This window comes from Zootoca vivipara, chromosome 1, assembly GCF_963506605.1.
Source record: "Zootoca vivipara chromosome 1, rZooViv1.1, whole genome shotgun sequence".
Classification (NCBI taxonomy): domain Eukaryota; kingdom Metazoa; phylum Chordata; class Lepidosauria; order Squamata; family Lacertidae; genus Zootoca; species Zootoca vivipara.
Window position 1 is genome coordinate 22,266,233 of NC_083276.1, and position 20,032 is coordinate 22,286,264.

Consider the following 20,032-nt stretch of genomic DNA (forward strand, 5'->3'; position numbering starts at 1 on the left):
TATGGTGCTTTTGTCCATAGTCTGTTCTGTGTCATGTGGTCCCTAATTTCTAAGCAACCATTGTGGTTTCCCTATGATATTCTTCATTCCACCTGGGGAATTCCTTAGTTCCTTTAAAGTCATTTAGAGCTTTACTCTAGTGCAGGCTAATTATATAAAGTGACTAATCATACATCCTATGCTGAATGTAGTGAAGCATTATTTGACAGATGACCAAAGCATGATATTCAAATGATCATTTAGTTTAAGAGGTGGAATATAAGCACATTTAAAAGTGCAACCTGTATATGGGATGTCTTGTCTATCAATCTGTATTAAAAAAGTTCTGAAATGGTTCATATTGCTACTCTTAAATGGGGGAAATGAGCAGCTAAATCGTTGCATTAATGCAGCAAGAGAAAGGCCCTTAATCCTTTTTTTCCTGCAAACCATGGAAAAAGTTAGTATGTTGATCTGAATTAGTATAATTCATTATTCATAAAAGCATACCTGGAAGAATTCATACTGAAATCTGGTTCCATAAAGGTTACCCGTACCCACTGAGTTCCACAACTGATTGTGGACAATTAAACATATTTTAAGGACTTCCAAACAAGCTGAAGAACTGTTTGTATACTCTGAGTCACTACTGAAATGCTACAGCTGTGGATTCAAGCTCTTAAACCATGCTTAGATGAGGATTATTGGGATTTCCATAACTAAAGCAGTAAGAATAGTGCATATTGTATGAGATTTTTAAGTGGCAATTAACAAAAAGCAGCGGGAAACCCAGTGAAGAAAGTCAAGTTATATATTGTTACAAACAGAAACCATAGGGTCCAGGTGTTGGAATTAATATTTGGCAAGACAAAATCTTGATGAAATATGCTATAACCGATTGCCAAAACAAAATGTATTCTACCCCAGAAGAGGATTAATTTTGTTTAGCTTAACACTCAGTGTATTTTATAGTTCTGTGTAGCGAATTTTATTTTGAGCCAAGAATCTAAACTGCACATTTATCTCATGGTTACTATTTTGTTGTGTTTGGTTTCCTTTGCTGTGTGGGCCAACGTTTTTTGAATGCAATAGAGCTGAGCAGGGGCATATACAACTCATGCTTACTGTCAGCTGACATGGAAAAGAGCAAGACAGTATAAAAAATAAGCATGACTTGAATTAAAGTGAGTGAATCCATTTGTTGGGATTGCTACTTTATTTATACCCCACCCATCTGGCTGGGTTTCCCCAGTCACTCTGGGCGGCTTCCAACCGAATATTAAAAACAATACAGCATCAAACATTAAAAACTTCCCTAAACAAGGCTGACTTCAATTGTCTTTTAAAAGTAAAATAGTTGCTTATTGCCTTGACATCTGCTGGGAGGGCGTTCCACAGGGTGGGTGCCACTACCGAGAAGGCCCTCTGTCTGGTTCCCTGTAACCTCACTTCTCGCAATGAGGGAACTGCCAGAAGGCCCTTGTAACGGATTGACACGGTTTTGAAATATTTATTCCTACCTGGCTGGAAAAGAGTTAATCCACCTCCTGCCTGCCTGACATAACATTCTGATGGGGGCGGGTCTGTTCCCAGTTTAAAAGGAGGGAGCAGCGGTTTTGTCAGTTGAGGAGAGGGGGAGGGAGTGGATAGATGTGAGGAAGAAAGTTGAGAGGCCAGGATAGTGGGAATCTAGATGAGGTTCAGGAAGGCTTGATGTTAAGGGTTTGACAGAGATTACCTACAACTGAAATGCTTCTTATAAACTCATGAAACGTTAATTAAATAACTATGTTCTAAGGTTAATAAAATTCTTTTCTTTTGTGCCAAGAAGTATCGTCATTATTTTTCCAGCAAGGTACCAACACTTTGAATTGTGCTCGGAAACATACTGGGAGCCAATGTCGATCTCTCAGGACCGGTGTTATATGGTCCCAGCGGCTGCTCCCAGTCACCAGTCTAGCTGCTGCATTCTGGATTAATTGCAGTTTCCAGGTCACCTTCAAAGGTAGCCCCACATAGAGCGCATTGCAGTAGTCCAAGCGGGAGATAACCAGAGCATGCACCACTCTGGCGAGACAGTCTGCAGGCAGGTAGGGTCTCAGCCTGCGTACCAGATGGAGCTGATAGACAGGTGCCCTGGACACAGAATTAACCTTTGCCTCCATGGACAGCTGTAGTTGTCCAGAAAAAGGTTCAGTACCGAAGTGCATTCCTAATGCTCAGGAATACACTTTCCTCTTCCCAATATTATTACAATAATAATTCTCTTTAAGGAAATATCAGGAACACCTCAAATAGACATAGGGACACACTGGCTGCTTCTCTAATGGGCCAAGGGTGTGACACTTCAAAATAGAGACACAATGAGAAACAATAGCGGCCTTGGGGATGTTTTGGTAAAAATATTTCCCCATCTGCATAGAAATTCACTGTCATTCTGAATGGCCTGTTTGCATTTACAGTCGTACCTCGGGTTACGACCACCTCGGGTTGCGAACAATTCGGGTTACGAACTCCGTAAACCCGGAAGTATTTTTTACCGCACGCACGTCCCGCGCATGCGCAGAAGCGGCACACACGCTTTGCGCGTGCGCAAAAATAGCGCTTTGCGCATGCGCAAAATGGCGGTTCGGGTTGCGTTTGGGTTACGAACTTTTCGGGTTACAAACTGCGACTCGGAACGGATCGTGTTCGTAACCCGAGGTATTACTGTACAGTATATTAAGGAAAAGATTGTAGCAACATAAACAAGATTGTGCTGGAAACAACAAACATTGTGGCAATAATTCATTGTAAGATTAATTTATTGTAAATTCATGGTAAGAGATCACATTCATCTTTAAAAAATAAACAAATGTCTGACTTGTAGCAACCATTAAGGCAAATGAAGCAACTTTTAAAGTAATGACTATATCATCACTAAGAAAAAATTCTGGGTCAGGGCAAACATCTGTTGAAGATGGCAGTGATATTTCTACTAGACTAAACATTCCACAAGGATAAACAAACCAGCAACATTGGAGGGCCTAGACTGCCCAATATCCATAGATACAGACCACTAAGAAACATTTCCACAAATTTTGATATTTAAACGCTGTCTCATTTTTCCAATCTTAAATTCAGTTCTCCACATTTCTGCATCAGCTTGAGATTTTTTCTAAGTGTCCTCATGAAAATTCACCAGCATTTTAGTGCAAATTTATCATAAAATGCACTTTTCCGTATGAAAATGCATTTTTCTGTGCTGTTATCACCAATATACAGAATGCACACGTCACCCTATTACATGTATTTTTGTACATATTACTTGGTTAAGAAACTGCATTGCAAAATTCAGAGAAGGGCAAATTTTGAAGGATGGCTGTGTTTTGATCTGCATACTGCTGTGGACAGTGCGAATTCAGTAAGTTTTCCTCTTACTGTGAACTGAATTGAATTTATCCTCCATCCCTACTGAGCACTGAGCCTGTGTTTTCCCCATTCCTTGCCTCTAGCACAGATACAAGGAAGAGGAGATCAGAAGCTTCTGTCTCCGTTTTGGCATCACATTGGAAGCCTAAGCTATGCTCAACCTTAACTAGGTTCTATTGAAACAAACCAGCTTAATAAACCAGGATTTGAAGTTGGCTAGTTTCATAGTTCGGACTTAACACAGTATGTTTGGGTTTGGACATAATGCTAAACTGTGTTCAGCATTATGTCTGAATGAGGCGAGTGTGTTTGCTTTATCACTCTGAAATGCAGAGAAAAATAGATAGCTGAACAGAATCATAGAATTATAGAGTTGGAAGGGACCCCCAAGAAGGTCATCTGTTTTATCAGAATTCTTCATTTCGCAAAGTCTATATATCTTTATTTATTTATATTTATTAAAATATTTATATATCACTATTAGAAATAAAATAAAAATCAACATCTTGTTGGGTAGAGTTACTTCATAGTTTCCTCCAGCAGCTTCTCAAGCATAGCTGAATGAATGTCATAGAATGGCAGCCCATCTACTTCCATTGCCAGACTAGCAGTTTTCCCACTGCGTACTTCGAGTCGCTGTAATATGTTCAGCAACTTTTCTTCCTGCACAAAAAAGTAAGATATTATTGTCAGTACAGCTGTTATTCAGAAACTGTTCAACAAGACCATGCTAAACCATTCAAGATATTCCGCGCTCATTGGTTTTTGAAAACTACTTCTCACACAGCCAACAGACAGATCAGAAAGGTACCTCGTGAGATAAAACTCTGGAGTGGTCTGTTTGCTGTCTTTTGAGATTATCCAAGACTATCAGTTTCTACTGACACCTTTGATAATTCAGTCATGCTGAACATCATCACATGTAGAGCTTAGTACATATAGGATAGGTTAGGAAAGGAAAGGAAAGGTAAGGTAAGGAAAGGTCAATATTGTAAGCCACCCTCTCAAAAACTCCTTTGAGAAGATTGCTTACCTTCTTGGACTTGATACCCCGCCTTTCACTACCCTAAGGACTCTCAAAGCAGCTAACAATCTCCTTTTCCCTTCCTCCCCCACAACACTCTGTGAGGTGAGTGAGGCTGAGAGACTTCACAGAAGTGTGACTAGCCCAAGGTCACGCAGCAGCTGCATGTGGAGGAGCGGGGATGCGAACCTGGTTCACCAGATTACGAGTCCACCACTCTTAACCACTACACCACCCAGGCTTCTTCTGGGGTGCAGCGGCTTTGCGGGAGGGCTTTGCGGGAGGGCCAACGCCTCCCTCACACCAATGATGCAGGGCTGGGACACCAGGGGCTACTCTTGCTGAAGCATGAGCTTTGGCATGGAAATCCAGCTCCGCACCAGCCTGCCAAATTGGCCAATGGCAGGCTGGCGCAGAGGGCGGGGCTCCTCGGGGGGTGTGCCTGAGAGAACAATCATGCTTCCCTCAGGTCCACTCCCACGGGATTTAAACAGCCCACGCCAGCCCCCGATACCCAGCTCTTCTCCTCGCTTTCCCCTCCAGAAATAGGGTATCCCATTGAAGGGATCTATGAATGAGTTGTTTTTGTCCATGGAGTTTTCTTGGCAGGGATACTGGAGTGGCTTTGCCAGTTCCTTCTCCAGGTGGATCACGTTTAGTCAAAACTCTCCACTATGACCTGTCCATCTTGGGTGGCCCTGCATGGCATAGCTCATAGCTTCTCTGAGTTATTCAAGCCCCTTCGCCATGACAAGGCATTGATCCATGAAGGGTGAATTATGGTGCTGGAGGAGACTCTTTAGAGTCCCATGGACTGCAAGAAGATCAAACCTATCCATTCTTAAAGAAATCAGCCCTGAGTGCTCCCTGGAAGGACAGATCGTGAAGCTGAGGCTCCAATACTTTGGCCACCTCATGAGAAGAGAAGAATCCTTGGAAAAGACCCTGATGTTGGGAAAGATTGAGGGCACTAGGAGAAGGGGACGTCAGAGGACAAGATGGTTGGACAGTGTTCTCGAAGCTACGAACATGAGTTTGTCCAAACTGCGGGAGGCAGTGGAAGACAGGAGTGCCTGGCGTGCTATGCTATGGTCCATGGGGTCACAAAGAGTCGGACACGACTAAACGACTAAACAAAAACAACATGAAGGAGTTGCTTCTGTCCACTTGCTCAGAGAGGGACTTGGGTTTCAGTGCAAAAGAAATTACACCTAAACTATGCTTTTAAAATCATATAGTAATAGAATTTCAGGAGCCGGCATGTTCTCCAGAGTGAATGAGCAATTCAGATTAACAGCTGGGAATCAGATGATGGTTCTTAATTATTAGAAGCAGAAAACTGGGGAGCAAAAGTTCATGAGAGGCTCAGCTTAGGTTGACAAATCTTTGAAGGATATAGTTAGATTTAAATTCTGAGGGTTGGAAAGTATTGTCCCTCACAAATGTTGAATTGTTCTATGTATGAAGTCACTCTGCATTACATTTCCTGGGGTTGGTTTTACGTAAGCTTGGAGTTTGTGTAGTTGCCTTATTTGGGAATACAGAAGGAAATTTCACCTGATGTCAAACTGACTAGTGGACTTTTACTTTTGCTTGATTATTATTATTCTACTGTACAGCTTTGCTTGAATCATATGGTCTTCAGGTACTTTCTCTCTTGTAAGAGAACACAGGGTTGTAGCTTGTACAGGTAGATTGAAGGATGATGAATAGGTTGTTCTGTTTGTCTTTTGGACAAAGAACATTGGATGGCCTTTGGTCTCCTACAAACTTACCCACTGAGAGACCCTTTAAAAATGAACCAACCAATGTTATTTATTGCTATTAAATCCAGGCAGCCATTGTTGGGAGCAAAAATGAAAATGTTCCTAGTCTCATATTAATATCAGGCTCTTTAGAGAGAATAAAGCAATCTCTTTAGCCAATGACTAGTATTTAAAGAAGAAATTTTGTACAAATATATAAAACAACACCAAACAAAAAAACCCAAAATGCTATAATAATAAAATATACTAGTAATTGTATCATGATATAGAACACCAGCAATAGAAAACAACACGAGTTTCTGAAATTAGTTTCTGGAGAATTGTACATACAACAGCACAGTATTTAGCCACACTGGAAGAGGGGGACTTTAGAGAGAAAGGTAACTGTATTATAATATGTCTTTGTCCCTTAAGCACTTAATGGATGCATCTCTTTTCCCATGGCTACAACAGTGATGACTTCTACATATCAGAAAATGAGCCTACCGGTATATGTGAAAGAGTCAATATCCTAATACAATATTTTTGTACTATCTTCTTCCAAGAGAATACCTTGGCCACAGATGGGAGTGCTGATGTCCATTTCACTTTGGCAGATGACCTAGGAAATCCCACAGCTTTCCTCAGATAGCGGTCATGTATTTCACAGGTGTTGAGGATATACAGGGCGCAAGCGACAGCATAGCCTCCCCAGTTGGAAACCCCTTAAAAATAAAAATAAAATAAAATATAATAATAATAATAATAAGCCACTCTGGGCGGCTTCCAACAGAAGAATAAAACACAATAATCTATTAAACATTAAAAGCCTCCCTAAACCTTCAGATGTCTTCTAAAAGTCTGGTAGTTGTTTTCCTTTTTGACATCTGTTGGGACGCACAAGTTTTGAATGCCTGTATGGTGTTCAAACAAGGTATCAACCGAACAACCAAACAACCTATGGACTGCCAGCTCTTGAATTTAATGCCATTGACACCTACATGATAGAAGGAAATTTAAAAGGGTGAAGCATTCCCTCACTGTTAGATCTAGGCTCAAACAGCAGCGTACTGTGCTTTGGTGGGCTTTCTCTATGGTGGGATTCCACTGGTTCATGAATCATGGTTGGATTAGATAAGGAACTAACATATTGTTATGAGTACTGTGGGGGTGGCGTGTGGACCCCCATAATGTCTGGATTTAGTAGATAATAGAATTAATCAAGGTTTGGTTAAAACTGTGCCAAATGCTGTAACCCCTGGGGTAAGCTTATGCTAACAGCAGGCCAACTTGGCATAGCCGCTAAAATAGGCCATTAGCAGGGGGACGATCAAGGAAATAATTGGAGGGCAAAGGCTGCCAGACAAGCAGGGAGGGGCTCCTCCTTCACCTGTGTGCGCTAGTGGGCAGGGAAAGAAAAGGTTTAGGGTTTCAGCGTGGGTGATATAGGCTGAAGGAAAATTATGGTGCTTTGCAAAAGCTTTGAAAATGGGGAGCAGGGGAGAGAAGGAAGACATGTGAGCTGAGGAAGACAGGCTGGAACAAAGAGACAAAGAGGGGATGGCAGATTTCTCTGCCTGTTAAGCCTATGGAAGAATCTGAATGAATGAATCTTTATCGCTAAAAGCTGTAAGCCGTCACAATTGGTCGCAATGCATAGGATACAAATAATTGATTTAAAACTGAACAACAACAACAACAGCAAAGCAAACATACAAAATTGCAAAAATCACTCTTGCATATGTTAAGCACTCCACATCTCACACTCCCCCTTATGATACTTGTCTTGGTGCCTAACTCTCTTCTATGGAAGAATCAAGAGATGATGATGGTGATAATAATGATGATGATGATAATGATGAGAAGAAGAAGAAGAAGAAGAAGAAGAAGAAGAAGAAGAAGAAGAAGAAGAAGAAGAAGAAGAAGAAGAAGAAGAAGCATCTCAATGGGAATAATAATAATAATAATAATAATAATAATAATAATAATAATAATAATAATAAACAATAATAGTAATAAATGTCAGGAGTGAAGCAGCCAGAAAATTGTGGGGTGGGGGTGTTGTTGGGCACATGCAGGGGGAGTGAGGCAGGCAAGTCACATTGTACAAGTGACTTGCACCGATCGGATCCATTTGTTTAATAATACCCTCTGTTCCATGTAAATGTTCCAATTTCATATATACGTTTAGCCCGTTCTTCACTTACCTGCAACAACTGTAAAATCAGCGTCCACATTACAAGCTATAACATCTCCATTTTTAATGTACTTCTTTACAGCTTCTTTCACTTTCCCCATTCCCAGTTCATTTCCTCCATCCCCAATGCCTATATTAAAATTGACAAGGTATGGTGAAGTACCGTACTTATTTATAAATACTGTACAGTATAAACCATTAATGAAACATACAATGTTACTTTAGTGGAGGGTTGGATGTGTTGTTTTTAACAGCTAGGTAGTTAAATCTTGAATATAAAGTTAAAAACACAGCAATGCTTAAACTAATTTAACATCAAATTACCAAGGAAAATTTAAATTATTGGTAAATTGTTAATCCTGGCATATAGTCTAGATTCTACTTTTGCTGCTATTAAGTTTTCAATTTCATCAACTAATTGTTTATAATTGTGGTCAGGTTCGTGACACAGAGAGGAGGGATGCAGACATTGAATTTTATCATTGTCTTGTTAACAGCTCTAATCATTTTCCTGCTAAAGGACATCTCAATGCTTCTCAATGCACTTCATCTGCTGAACAGTTCCTCATTTAGAATTGTTAACAGAGTATTTAAAATGTCATTTATTCTTCTTTTTCTAAAATGGTCATGTTAAAGTAATGTTTCCTCTCTAGCAATAGGAGGCAATATAGTAATAGCCAATTAAGGATTCAATAGTTAATCAATATAGACGTACATTTCATTTGACCAAAGTGAAAGTCAACATCTGTCTTAATCAACATGGATTCCAACATGAACCATGATTTCTTGGGGGCTGCAATGGTCAACCAAGAGTACACCAGGTACATTTGGGGGGAAAAATTGAGATCAATATATATGCATATAAAACAAATCAATGCAACTTTGTCAAATTAAAAGCAGGTAATGTAAGCTCATTAATCACTTTATTTCACTTTAGGATTTAAGCAAGCTTACTAAATCCATTTTGAGTATACAGCTTAGACCCATTTCCCGAAGGTTATCCCATTATTAAAAAGCATTTGATATAGAATGACCATTCAATATAATCAATGGACTTTTTAACTTACAGAATAACATTACTGCCATTCTAATCCATACTGGAGTTCTGCAACCTCCCAGATCCTCATTTTCACTCCTTCTGAAGATTGGGATATTTGCCAATCCTCAGCCTTGTATCACTTCACCCCTTCCCCAGGATTTCCCAGTGATTATAGATTATAGTGATTATAGACAGAGGTCCATTAAGTCCAACAGGAAGCTCATCGGATCCTGAATTCAAAGTATCTATTTCCTGACCAAAGTAGCTATTTCCTGCCCAACTCTTTATCCATCTTGAAATTCAGTCCTGAACCATTACCAGTCATTCTACTTCTGCAAAGTTTCATGCAGCAAACAAACTGGAACAACAGACATCAACCTTCATGGTTTTCACTAGCATGTAATAATAGTACATTCTTTAGGTTATTGAACAAAAATGGCACCACACTTACCTGTTGTAGTAATTCCTGGGATATTTTGTGCAGCTAGAAATAGTTCATCAATGGGATCCACTAAATGCTTAATATTAATTTTTCTTGCATTATAATAATTGCCATCAGCAGCCATCCCAGTACGTTCAATTGCTATCAGGTGATTAAATCTAGTTAATGGGGGAGAAATTATATTATGAGAAGCAGTTCTACGATTCAGATCTAATAGATTTACTTCTGCTCCTTTTCTTCGCTGTTGTACAGCCCCCATGTCAGGCGAATGCCACTATCTCTTGCCCCTACCCTCCTGCAATCCCTCTATTCACATATATCTCCCTGTACTATTCTGGATTATTCCTCAGGAAACTGCCTATTATAATTCCACTGGCAACCTGCTTCTTCCACTTCTCACCCATCTCTCTTTACTAGTTAAGAGGGCTTAAAGACTGCCATGAGATAAACAGGTAGGTAGCCGTGTTGGTCTGAGTCGAAGCAAAATAAAAAAATTCCTTCAGTAGCACCTTAAAGACCAACTAAGTTTTTATTTTGGTATGAGCTTTCATGTGCATGCACACTTCTTCAGATACCAATAACTGTTTATGAGATAAACAGTTACCTGTATGTCTTCCTCAGTTTGCTTACTCCTTTGCTTTTTTAAGGAACATACCTAGGCTTTTCTGGATTTCCATCTTCGCACAAAAACAGCAAAGCTGAATCCACAGAATCACTCTGATAGCTAATTATAGGGACCGGTGTCTCCAGTATCCCTAGAATATAACAGAATTCAGTGGAGGATAAAAAGACAGCAAGGCTCACACAATAATTGCATTATTTCCTTGCAATTATAACATTTTATCAGCTGCTCAGTGGTTTAGGAAGCATGGACCTAGGTCATTCATGCCTTACTCATATGGCTTTCCATCACTTTTACAAAGATAAATGGTCTTGGGAAGAGGAGGTTACTGCAAAGAGGCAAAACCAGAGGCACAGAATGTAGACCCAGCCATAGATTTACTTTGGTATTGCAAAAACCCATTCAACTCAGGGTTGAAGAATCCAGGCGCTTCTGCTGTCCAATTCCCACCAGATCCAGTCAACTAGGCCAATGGTCAGGGATTTAATTAACAAAATATATACACCATCTTATCCACATGTGGGGAATGTGCTATGAAGACATGGACCAAGGGCTGTCCTAACTTTTTAGAGGAGAGATAATCATGGGCATGCCAGTTCTGGTAGCATCCCCATGATAAACATAATACTTAGGAGATGTCTGATCTGGCTATGGTGATATATGCTGCACTTTCTTTTCCCCATGACTGTTTATGACCTGGGTCCAGGCTGGGTCCTCCCTATATCTTCCTGGAAGTTGAAAATGTGGTCACTTTTTAAAATTTCAAGATATTTACTTATCTTCCTCTTAGCTCCACTGAAAACTTTTTTTTTTAAAGCAAGCAACACATACCATATTTTTTGTTCCATAAAACGCACCTTTTTCCTCCTAAAAAGTACTGTAAATTCCTGCCTATAAGACTACTTTTTAACCCAGGAAAATCTTTTCAAAAGTCAGGGGTCGTCTTATACGCCGGGTCGTATTTCTTATACGGCGAGTATATCCCAAACTCTATATTTTAACTGGAAAAGTTGGGGGTCGTCTTATACGCCCAGTCGTCTTATCCGCCGGAATATACGTAAGAGGAAATGTCTGTGCGTCTTATGGAGCGAATGCGTGGTCCCTGGAGCTGAATTGCCCAGGGGCTAAAGGCAGATCCTGCTTTTTTAAAGAAGAAGAAGAAGAAGAAGAAGAAGAAGAAGAAGAAGAAGAAGAAGAAGAAGAAGAAGAAGAAGAAGAAGAAGAAGAAGAAGAAGAAGAAAGAGCTAAAGGCTAACAAGAGGGAATGAGCTGAAAGGAACCAGCTCAGCAGCTGACTGCAAGAGATCGGGGAGGGAGATAAGAGAGCTAGCTTCCTTCCCGGCCCCTCCCGGCCCCTTGCCTAGGCCTCAATTGTTGTCTGCAGAGGGAGACATGTGACTGGCTGATTAGATTATCTGTCTGGAAACTGTAGAAATGGGTCCCTTTCCTTTCCTATAGAAGAAGCTGCAGAACTGTGAGCTGAACCCCATAAAAACAGGATTTTTTCCCTTTGCAGGGAAACTCAGCAACTTTGAGCTGATCCTAAAAAATGGAGCTTTCCCCCTTTGCAAAAAAGATGCACAACTCTGAGCTGACCCCCCCCCCCAAATGGGGCTTTTCCCATTTGCAAAAAAAGCTGCACAACTATGAGCTGATCCTCCAAAAAATGGAGCTTTTCCACTTTGCAAAAGAAGCTTCCTCAAGTATTTAATGGGGGGGGGGGCAAAGGCACCTAGGCCTCTAGGAGTTGGCTGCTATGCCTAGGACAATTCAAGAAAGCAATATATATATATATTTTCCTCCTCTAAAAACTAGGTGCGTCCTATGGAGCAAAAAATACGGTAATCAGGTTATTTTTACAATGGCCATGCTGTACCTTGTTCAACGGCTTCCTTGATGATCTTTTCATTCAGATTCAGAGCTCTTTGATCAGTTACGATAGCTACATTCTTTCCCAAGGCCTTCAACATAGCTGCCATTGCAATAGCCCCTGGAGGCCCATCGTTCTCTTCAGGCGGCTCATACTTGAAGTGGGTAGGGAATCCCGTAGTAATCAGCACAGACTGGGCATGGGAAATGGACAGGCATGCCTTCAGGAGTTCATCTTGAGTAAGCAGATGAGTCACACCTCTGTCCCCTAAAGGCAGATAAAACAACTTTTCGAGTGAAATCATCCCTGAGCGTATTGCCTTGCTAGTAACATATTAACTTTTAGATAACTATCGGAGAATTCACCCGCACATTTCAAGCAAGGACTAATCTGAGCGGAATGCTGATCCACAACAGGTTTTCACAATATCCACTGCAAGATCTCACAGAACCAAGGCACCAGAATTAAAAACTCAGTGCTGCTTTGCAGCTCTTCCTCCTTGCCCATGATGCAACACAGAGGTTAACCGTGCCCTGTGGAATGCCCTCCCATCAGATGTCAGAAGGAAATAAACAACTACAGTGGTACCTCTACTTACGAATAACTCTACTTACGAATGTTTCTACTTACGAATGGAGCTCCGTCCGCCATCTTGGATGCAGTTTAGATAGGATTTTTTCTACTTATGAATTTTTAGATAGGGTTGCTTCGACTTACGAATTTTTTCTCCCAATGCATTCCTATGGGATTCGACTTACAATTTTTTTCGACTTACAAATGTGCGTTCGGAACGCATTAAATTCGTAAGTAGAGGTACCACTGAATCTGACTTTTAGAAGACGTTTGAAGGCAGCCCTGTATAAGGAGGTTTTCAATGTTTGATGTTTTCCTGTGCTTACTGTGTTTAATTTGTTGGAAGCTGCTCAAAGTGGCTAGGGCAACCCAGTCTGATGGGCAGCATATGAATTAATGATAAGAACAAGAATATGAATAGGTATACATTGAATACTTCAGTTTTTGCAGGAGTTATTAGCATTGGCTTCCTTCTGTTTCTGTTAAATTTTTCAATGCATAAACTTGAGTGACACAGAGGTAAGGCAAGGGTTAAAGAGGCAGCAGGTGAATTGCATGGCTAAGTGTTCATGACCCAACCAACAAACCAGCCCCATTTCTCTTCCTTTTGAAGAGAGGGGCAAGCACAAGCTTTAACATGGCAAAAGACAGGCACTTTTGCAAGTGGGTGGGGCCTGGTGCCTCTGTATCCTTGATGCTGAAGGTGCTGGCTCCAACTTACTCTCCAGTAGCTTTCTTGGAGGAGACTCCTTACTGACAGGAGTGGCAATAGGGGTTTGGCAGTGGAGGTGGCCCTTTATGAAGCATGGAGTGGGACCCGCGTGAACCTTCCCCAGGATCCAGCTCCTGACTCTCTTGATCACTGGCCCCCTCTTCCAGCTTAGACATTTATGGGGGCCTGATTTCATCTCTCCCATCTCAATCAAGCCCTCTCTTGGGTCCTCTTGTTCCAACTCCCTGACCTTTCCCAGCCTTGCTGCCTCCTCACAACCCTCGCATTACCCTCCATGATATCTTTATGGGGCTCATGACGCAGCACTTATGAGTACAAGTTTAGAAATGGGCATGTGCACATTATCAGGAACAGAGTGCCCCCTTCAGTGTCTCGATCTTCCCTTTGACAGGAGTTGATGCAGGAAAATGTGCCACAGATAAATCTTTACAATAAAGTTTTTCAATAGGAATGCGTCTACCTGGGTCTACTCCTACCATGTCTTCCAGACATCTGATTTTTTGCACAGCCGCTGCTGATGTGATGCTGTAATGCAAAGGATTCTGACAAATGCGATAGACTTCAGGGACATCTTTACCATCACCCGCTGCGGCATCCTCAACTTTCAGGTCAGTAATAAACATGCAACCCGGAGCATGGGTAAAAGCAAGCGGAGACTCTGAAAAAGACAAATAGGCAATCTTGTGGGAGGACAGATCTCCTTTAAGCACCAAAACTATCTTCTTTGTACTCACCCATGCAGCAATAAAAATACGTTGGATATTGCTGTTTAAGCCACGTCAAAGGGGAAGGCCCAGGCAGTACTGGAGAGGCCACAGAGCGACGAGTCTCCCTGCCCAGGCCTGATCCTGGATAAGACCTTGCCAGTGGCCACTTGGAGGTCAAAGGCCTGAAAGGGAGAGGCAGAGCCCATAGCGGAGTCCGCTCAGAGGCCCAGAGTCACCCCCGGCACCAGCAAGCGGGAGCTTCCGTGTGAAGGGTAAGTCTGTCAGTATGGCAACCCTAAGAGAGGGGAGGAGGGGGAGAGCAGGTGGGTGAGGAAGGGGTTAGCGGCAGGGAGGGGGCAAATGACAAAGATGAGGGATGGTGGGGCGGTGTCCTGCTGGGAGGGGTGTCTGGGTTTGTGCCCTGGCAACCCTATAAAAATAAACAAGAGCAGCAGTAGCATTGCAAGCAAAGGCTTGGAACTGCTCACCTCTGGGGATACCCTATTTTAACCTGAAAGGCAGAGTTGTCTGGCTGTACCTCCAGTCAGGAGACAGATCCCACATTTAAGTATGGTCCCTGTACAGGAGCTGAGAAACAATTTTGGAAGTCTTTGGAAAGTATGGATGTTCATTGGAAATTGAAATGGAAGCGGAATTTGCAGCACTTTGCTTGTTTGTCTGCAGTCAGGAAAGGAAAAAAAATCAAGTGAATATTACGAATGGGTATTCATGAAAAAATACATTACTTAATAAATGACTTTTTAAGCATTGTTTTGATGTTTACAATGAAATGAATCTAAGTTATATAAGTTATGCAACTTATGTTAAATAGAAGGCAGTGAGATGAATAACATAATATTTGGCAGAAAATTTGACAGTAGCCAATAGCCTTTTCTTTTTATGTCTGTGGCAGCATTCTGACAAGGTTGGAGTTGTGGTAGAGGGTGATAGCTTTTTTTTTTTGAAAGGCAATTTCCAAGTTTAGGTCAGACTTAGTGGAATAGTATATGGACCCACACTGGAAACAAATCTGTCAGGTTTTTCTGGCTGAGTTTTTATTTAAATTTGGTAGAAAATGGTAGCAATTTTCTATACTATAGAAGAAATTCTAAAAAATCTTCATTATTCATACATACTGCAATTGCTGACTGCTTCTGCACCTGTAACCCCACAGGCCCAAAAGACTGGAATATCCCCAGGCTGAGCCTGTACTGCATCGCCATAGTCTGGATTGGAAAGGTCTTGGATTCCTAACAAACCTGTAATCCCAAACACGATAAAATCATATGAATATTGCAGCAGGAGGAATGGTTTTATGCTAAAGGAAAACCCAAAGACTGTGATTATAAAACAGCAATTAACAAAGCAATCCTATACATGTTTACCCAGAAGTAAGTCTCACTGAGTTACAGTATGGCAGCCTAATGTCCTGATCGTGGACATACTTTCTTAAGGGTGTGGTTGGCTGAATGTTGTTGGAAGATCCCATTCCCCTTACAGAGCTACAATTCCCAGATTTCCCTGGGAATTCTGTTAAACAACTCTGGAAATTGTAGCTCTGAGAGGAAAAAGGGGTCTCCTAACAACTCTCAGAACCCTTAACAAATCACACTTCCCATGATTTTTGGGGGGAAGCCATGACTGTTTAAAGTGGATTATACAGCTTTAAATATATTGTGTAAATTGGGCCCAAGTCTTACATTAGGTGTCAATGTGAAGTTCACTTAGGCTATTCCTGTACTTGTGTATAAAGTCATCCCAAAACTAAACCTGGATGAGAAGTACGTTTCCCTAGAGAAACAAATTTGCAGCCTATGATATGTCTCTGCCTCTCTTTCACACACAAATAGAGATATTTTATATTTATATTAATTACATAATTTTTTTTCTTAATGCACTGACCAGGGTTACCAATGTGAATTGGTGCTCCATGTGATTTTTTCATCGGATAGGTTGTTCGCACAACTGCTTCCAATTTGTCTTTAGGAATAGGTCTCATGGTTGCTACTAGGTCACAGTGAAAATGTTCTGTATCCCAGCAAGGCACAGCAGTCTGGTAAGGTTTTAAAAATATACATTTCAAGAACTATTTGAGGATATTTCCATGAAAAGCTACGTTGGAAGCAAAACAGGACCATCAAAAAATGAGCTTCTTAATGTCCCCCCACCCCAATATATGAAGGATTCCCTGGATATGCATGTATTTACATTTGCAAAATCTTTTTAACCAGCCACCCTCACAGCCCAATATGTCCTTATGAGCTTGCAGAATTTGTAGGATGTCATAATGCTGAGAACATAGAGATAAAAAAGAAATACTGAAATGACTCACTTCTTTGTCTGGACAGAAAACTGGGTTCGTATTTTTTGGGGGGCAGGGGGAATGCTGTTGCAGCAGGTTTTGTTTTGCTGATGTAAATCACTAAATAAGAAGCCAGCAAATAATCTCTGCTTACCTTGTACATGCTAACATTAAGTTTCTGTTCGACATTTCTTACAGGAATGCCAACTTTCTGGATCTCCTTTTCAAACGTGAAGCTACAGCCCAAGTAGAAGGTCACCATGTCTTTAAGCTGCTCAGAAAACTCCTTCAGACTTGTCAGAGTGCCTGTACATGCGCCATTCTCGTATTTCTTGTACTGCAGACAGTCAGTTCTGCAAAAATAAACAAATATTATCCCCAAGAGCCTTCTGAAAGTGATTATTTGAACTGGGTAACTGGATTCAGGCTGCACTCTTTTACTTACTTGGAGCAAGGCCCACTGAACTCAATGTGCTATCAGGATAGTGCCCTTTTTCTGTGTGTACATTCCACTATGTTTTGTCCACACCAAAGGGCATTAGACAGCTGCTGTGGGTGGAGGCACATGTTCACTATAACGCTTGTGGTGGGTACCATTTCATAACTCCGATTTATTTTTTTAAAAATAAACGTCTCAATTATCACTAAACCACTTTTCTTTGTGTTTTTTTAAAAAAATATGAAACAGAGCCGTAGCACTGTAACACCATAACGTTAATATTTTATGAGGTTTTAACCATAGCATTATAGTGTAATAGCCTTCTATATCTCATACACACACACACACACACACACACACACACACACACACACACACACACGAAGTATTTATGTAATAATTATAAGACTGATTTTGTGTGTGGGTGTTTTTGTGAATATTTCCTAGATACAAATATAATAAAGTTCTGGCATATGTAAATTGAAAAAAAGATCTGGCATATGTAACTGAAAACAAATATGAGGGCAAAATGTGGGCTTAGCAACCCTGTGAAAACAATTCCTGTTAATATTAAAGAGGCTGCGCTAAAAAGTACATTGGTGATAAGATGCCACGGCAACTGGCTTGCATGTCCTCCATGCCCAGGTCTGCCGCTGGTGGGGATAGGGGATGCAAGGCACATATTTCAAACTCTGGCGGGAATGCGCACTGATACGAAGGCTTTGGTCAGATGCACATAAGGAATATTACAAATGACAATACTGAATTTACTCCAGAAATATCTTTGCTTTCCATGTTTATGGGACTTAATTTTGCAATTGCTACTTACAATAACACCGTGGATAACCTAAATTTACCAGCATGGTACAGAATGATTTGGACATTAGAAATAGCAGAAAAAATTAAGAGGCAGCACTAAAATCCTGATTATGCAAGGAAAAGAAAAACCACAATCATCTTATGCCACCTGGCAGAACTTTTATCTATGCATACCTAATATCAGCATCACTGCTCAGGGACTGGCATTTCCATTCCCCTGGTTTACTTCTATACAACAGTGGAAGTGGACCATCATTTGCTTGGCAAAATTTTTCAAAGTCATCCGCAAGAGATTTGTGAAGAATCACAACGTTTGCCTGTTTAAATCCTGCGAACATTACGAAGCTCACATTTAAACTTATACATATACAATCGGTATGTGTTCTGAAAGTAATTCTCTGGCATTCCATTTTCAGTTGATGTTTTCAACATTACCCATGTTTAACTCATGAATAGTATATTGGAAACATATGCTAAGCTGAATCAAGAATCTAGACTTGAGGCTAGGAACTGACATTCGTGCTGTAATACCAGTCTTCTGCTATTTTATAGCAGCGGAAATAAATGGATGTGTCTTTGATTCAGATGCAGTTTCTTCATTGGTTTTAACACACAACATCTTGTCACGTTCTTTTTCTATATGTTGCTCTATGTTTTTTGGCTTGCAACAAGTTCTCCAGCCTATTCATGAATTTTCAAACTGAGGACAAAAAGGCAAAACAACCTGAAAAGGCAAACAACTTTAAATAGCAGCAACTAGTAGGTTTGCTATATTAAGCCAATGAGTCAAGTTTTATTTTATGCACTTTGTAAACACACTCAGACCACAAACAGTGAAGCTTGCAAGTGAAAAGTTAGTATTTGTGGCATAAATAATAAAAAGAATAAGGCTACCCTGAGAAGTAATTGTGGTTAGGTAAAAGCTGTACCCTTAGCAAACTGGTTTTTAAGTATTATGCAGTGTATATAAACCATCTTTTGACTGAACGTAATACATGTCACAATTCACTTAATAAAAATGAAATGAAAATAAAAAACAGGGAAAAGACAAATATTAAATGTATACTCTTTTTTATTAGTATTATAAATCAAATGTATATTCCAATACGTTATTGGTGATTACAGTGAAACTTACCTGAGATGTAACTTCACAATATTGTACTAAGTTGATATTTGTATTCATGAAACGACTTTACAGTGTATGTAAGAACTGTGCATAGCAATTTATCAAAAATACTTATGGTGCTTTAGATATAGAAAAGAAATATTCCTAATTCTGAAATATTATTATAAAGAAATAAGTTGATCTAGGAGAGAACAAAAAGCAATGTTCTTGTAATAAAACTGAGTGAACCAAATTGTTGCGGAAGGGTTATGTTGGGAGCTAAAAAAATTTTTAATACCTGTTGATTCCTCCTAAAACGGGGTGGCTAATCCCCATGCTAGGGCCCTGGTCCAGCCCCTCAAGCAAATTCCCCCCTGCCCCCATAGGGGTACAAATCCGTCCCACCTCAGTCATCAACTTGATCGTTTTATGAGCAGTAAGTAAGCTAGGATGAATGTGACCCTCAGCTGAAAAACAGATTAGTTCATGCCTATCATAAAATAACATCACTAACATCTCCACTTACATTCAACATGAGGAATATTTTTTTTACCTTCTGCCATTCCAGAAGTATTGCTAATGCTGAGCTTATTTGTTCGAATTAGACTCCTGACAGCATGTGGCAGAAGGGTTTTCAAGCCGCCTATGAAAACCATATTTTCATCCTGAAATAACAGAAAAATGTGATTACATGGGGGTGGGTGTACCCAATGTCAAGCAAATGAAGGTGACAGGACTTCCCCTTCCTCTCCTCCCTGTTGCGGCCCTCCCTCAACCCACTGGAGCAGATTTCCAATTGCAGAAGAGGAACTCCATTCTACAAGAGGAGTGACACAATTGGATGCCATCTGTTCTAATTATATATTTTTACTTTTACGTGCAACTTTGTTGCAAATTACACCATGGAATGCATATGGATTTTGTATTACACTTTTTTTTGTCTTTGCATGGGAAATAGCAATATATTTATAAGTACTTATAGAAACAAAGAAAACACCCAGTAATATTTAAAGCAGTGAATTTAT

At 40.4% G+C, this 20,032-nt stretch overlaps 1 protein-coding gene across 2 annotated transcripts in view; it reads right to left on the reverse strand.

Annotated features, from left to right (window-relative positions):
* Positions 1 to 1,947: 1,947 nt before the first annotated feature.
* The window catches only part of DGLUCY (D-glutamate cyclase), a 29,849-nt gene continuing 11,764 nt past the window's right edge, over positions 1,948 to 20,032 (reverse strand). Inside the window, exons 3-14 of one of the 2 annotated variants that reach the window (XM_035101911.2) lie at positions 19,561 to 19,672; positions 18,077 to 18,230; positions 16,799 to 16,997; positions 16,245 to 16,395; positions 15,479 to 15,601; positions 14,096 to 14,293; positions 12,336 to 12,596; positions 10,493 to 10,592; positions 9,847 to 9,995; positions 8,367 to 8,486; positions 6,733 to 6,884; positions 1,948 to 4,053 (exon numbers count right to left, since the gene is read on the reverse strand). In XM_035101911.2, coding sequence (XP_034957802.2) covers positions 3,910 to 4,053; positions 6,733 to 6,884; positions 8,367 to 8,486; positions 9,847 to 9,995; positions 10,493 to 10,592; positions 12,336 to 12,596; positions 14,096 to 14,293; positions 15,479 to 15,601; positions 16,245 to 16,395; positions 16,799 to 16,997; positions 18,077 to 18,230; positions 19,561 to 19,672 — 1,863 coding nt within the window. In that variant the 3' untranslated portion in view covers positions 1,948 to 3,909. The remainder of the gene's footprint in view (positions 4,054 to 6,732; positions 6,885 to 8,366; positions 8,487 to 9,846; positions 9,996 to 10,492; positions 10,593 to 12,335; positions 12,597 to 14,095; positions 14,294 to 15,478; positions 15,602 to 16,244; positions 16,396 to 16,798; positions 16,998 to 18,076; positions 18,231 to 19,560; positions 19,673 to 20,032) is intronic. The other variant, XM_035101913.2, reaches the window with a different exon arrangement.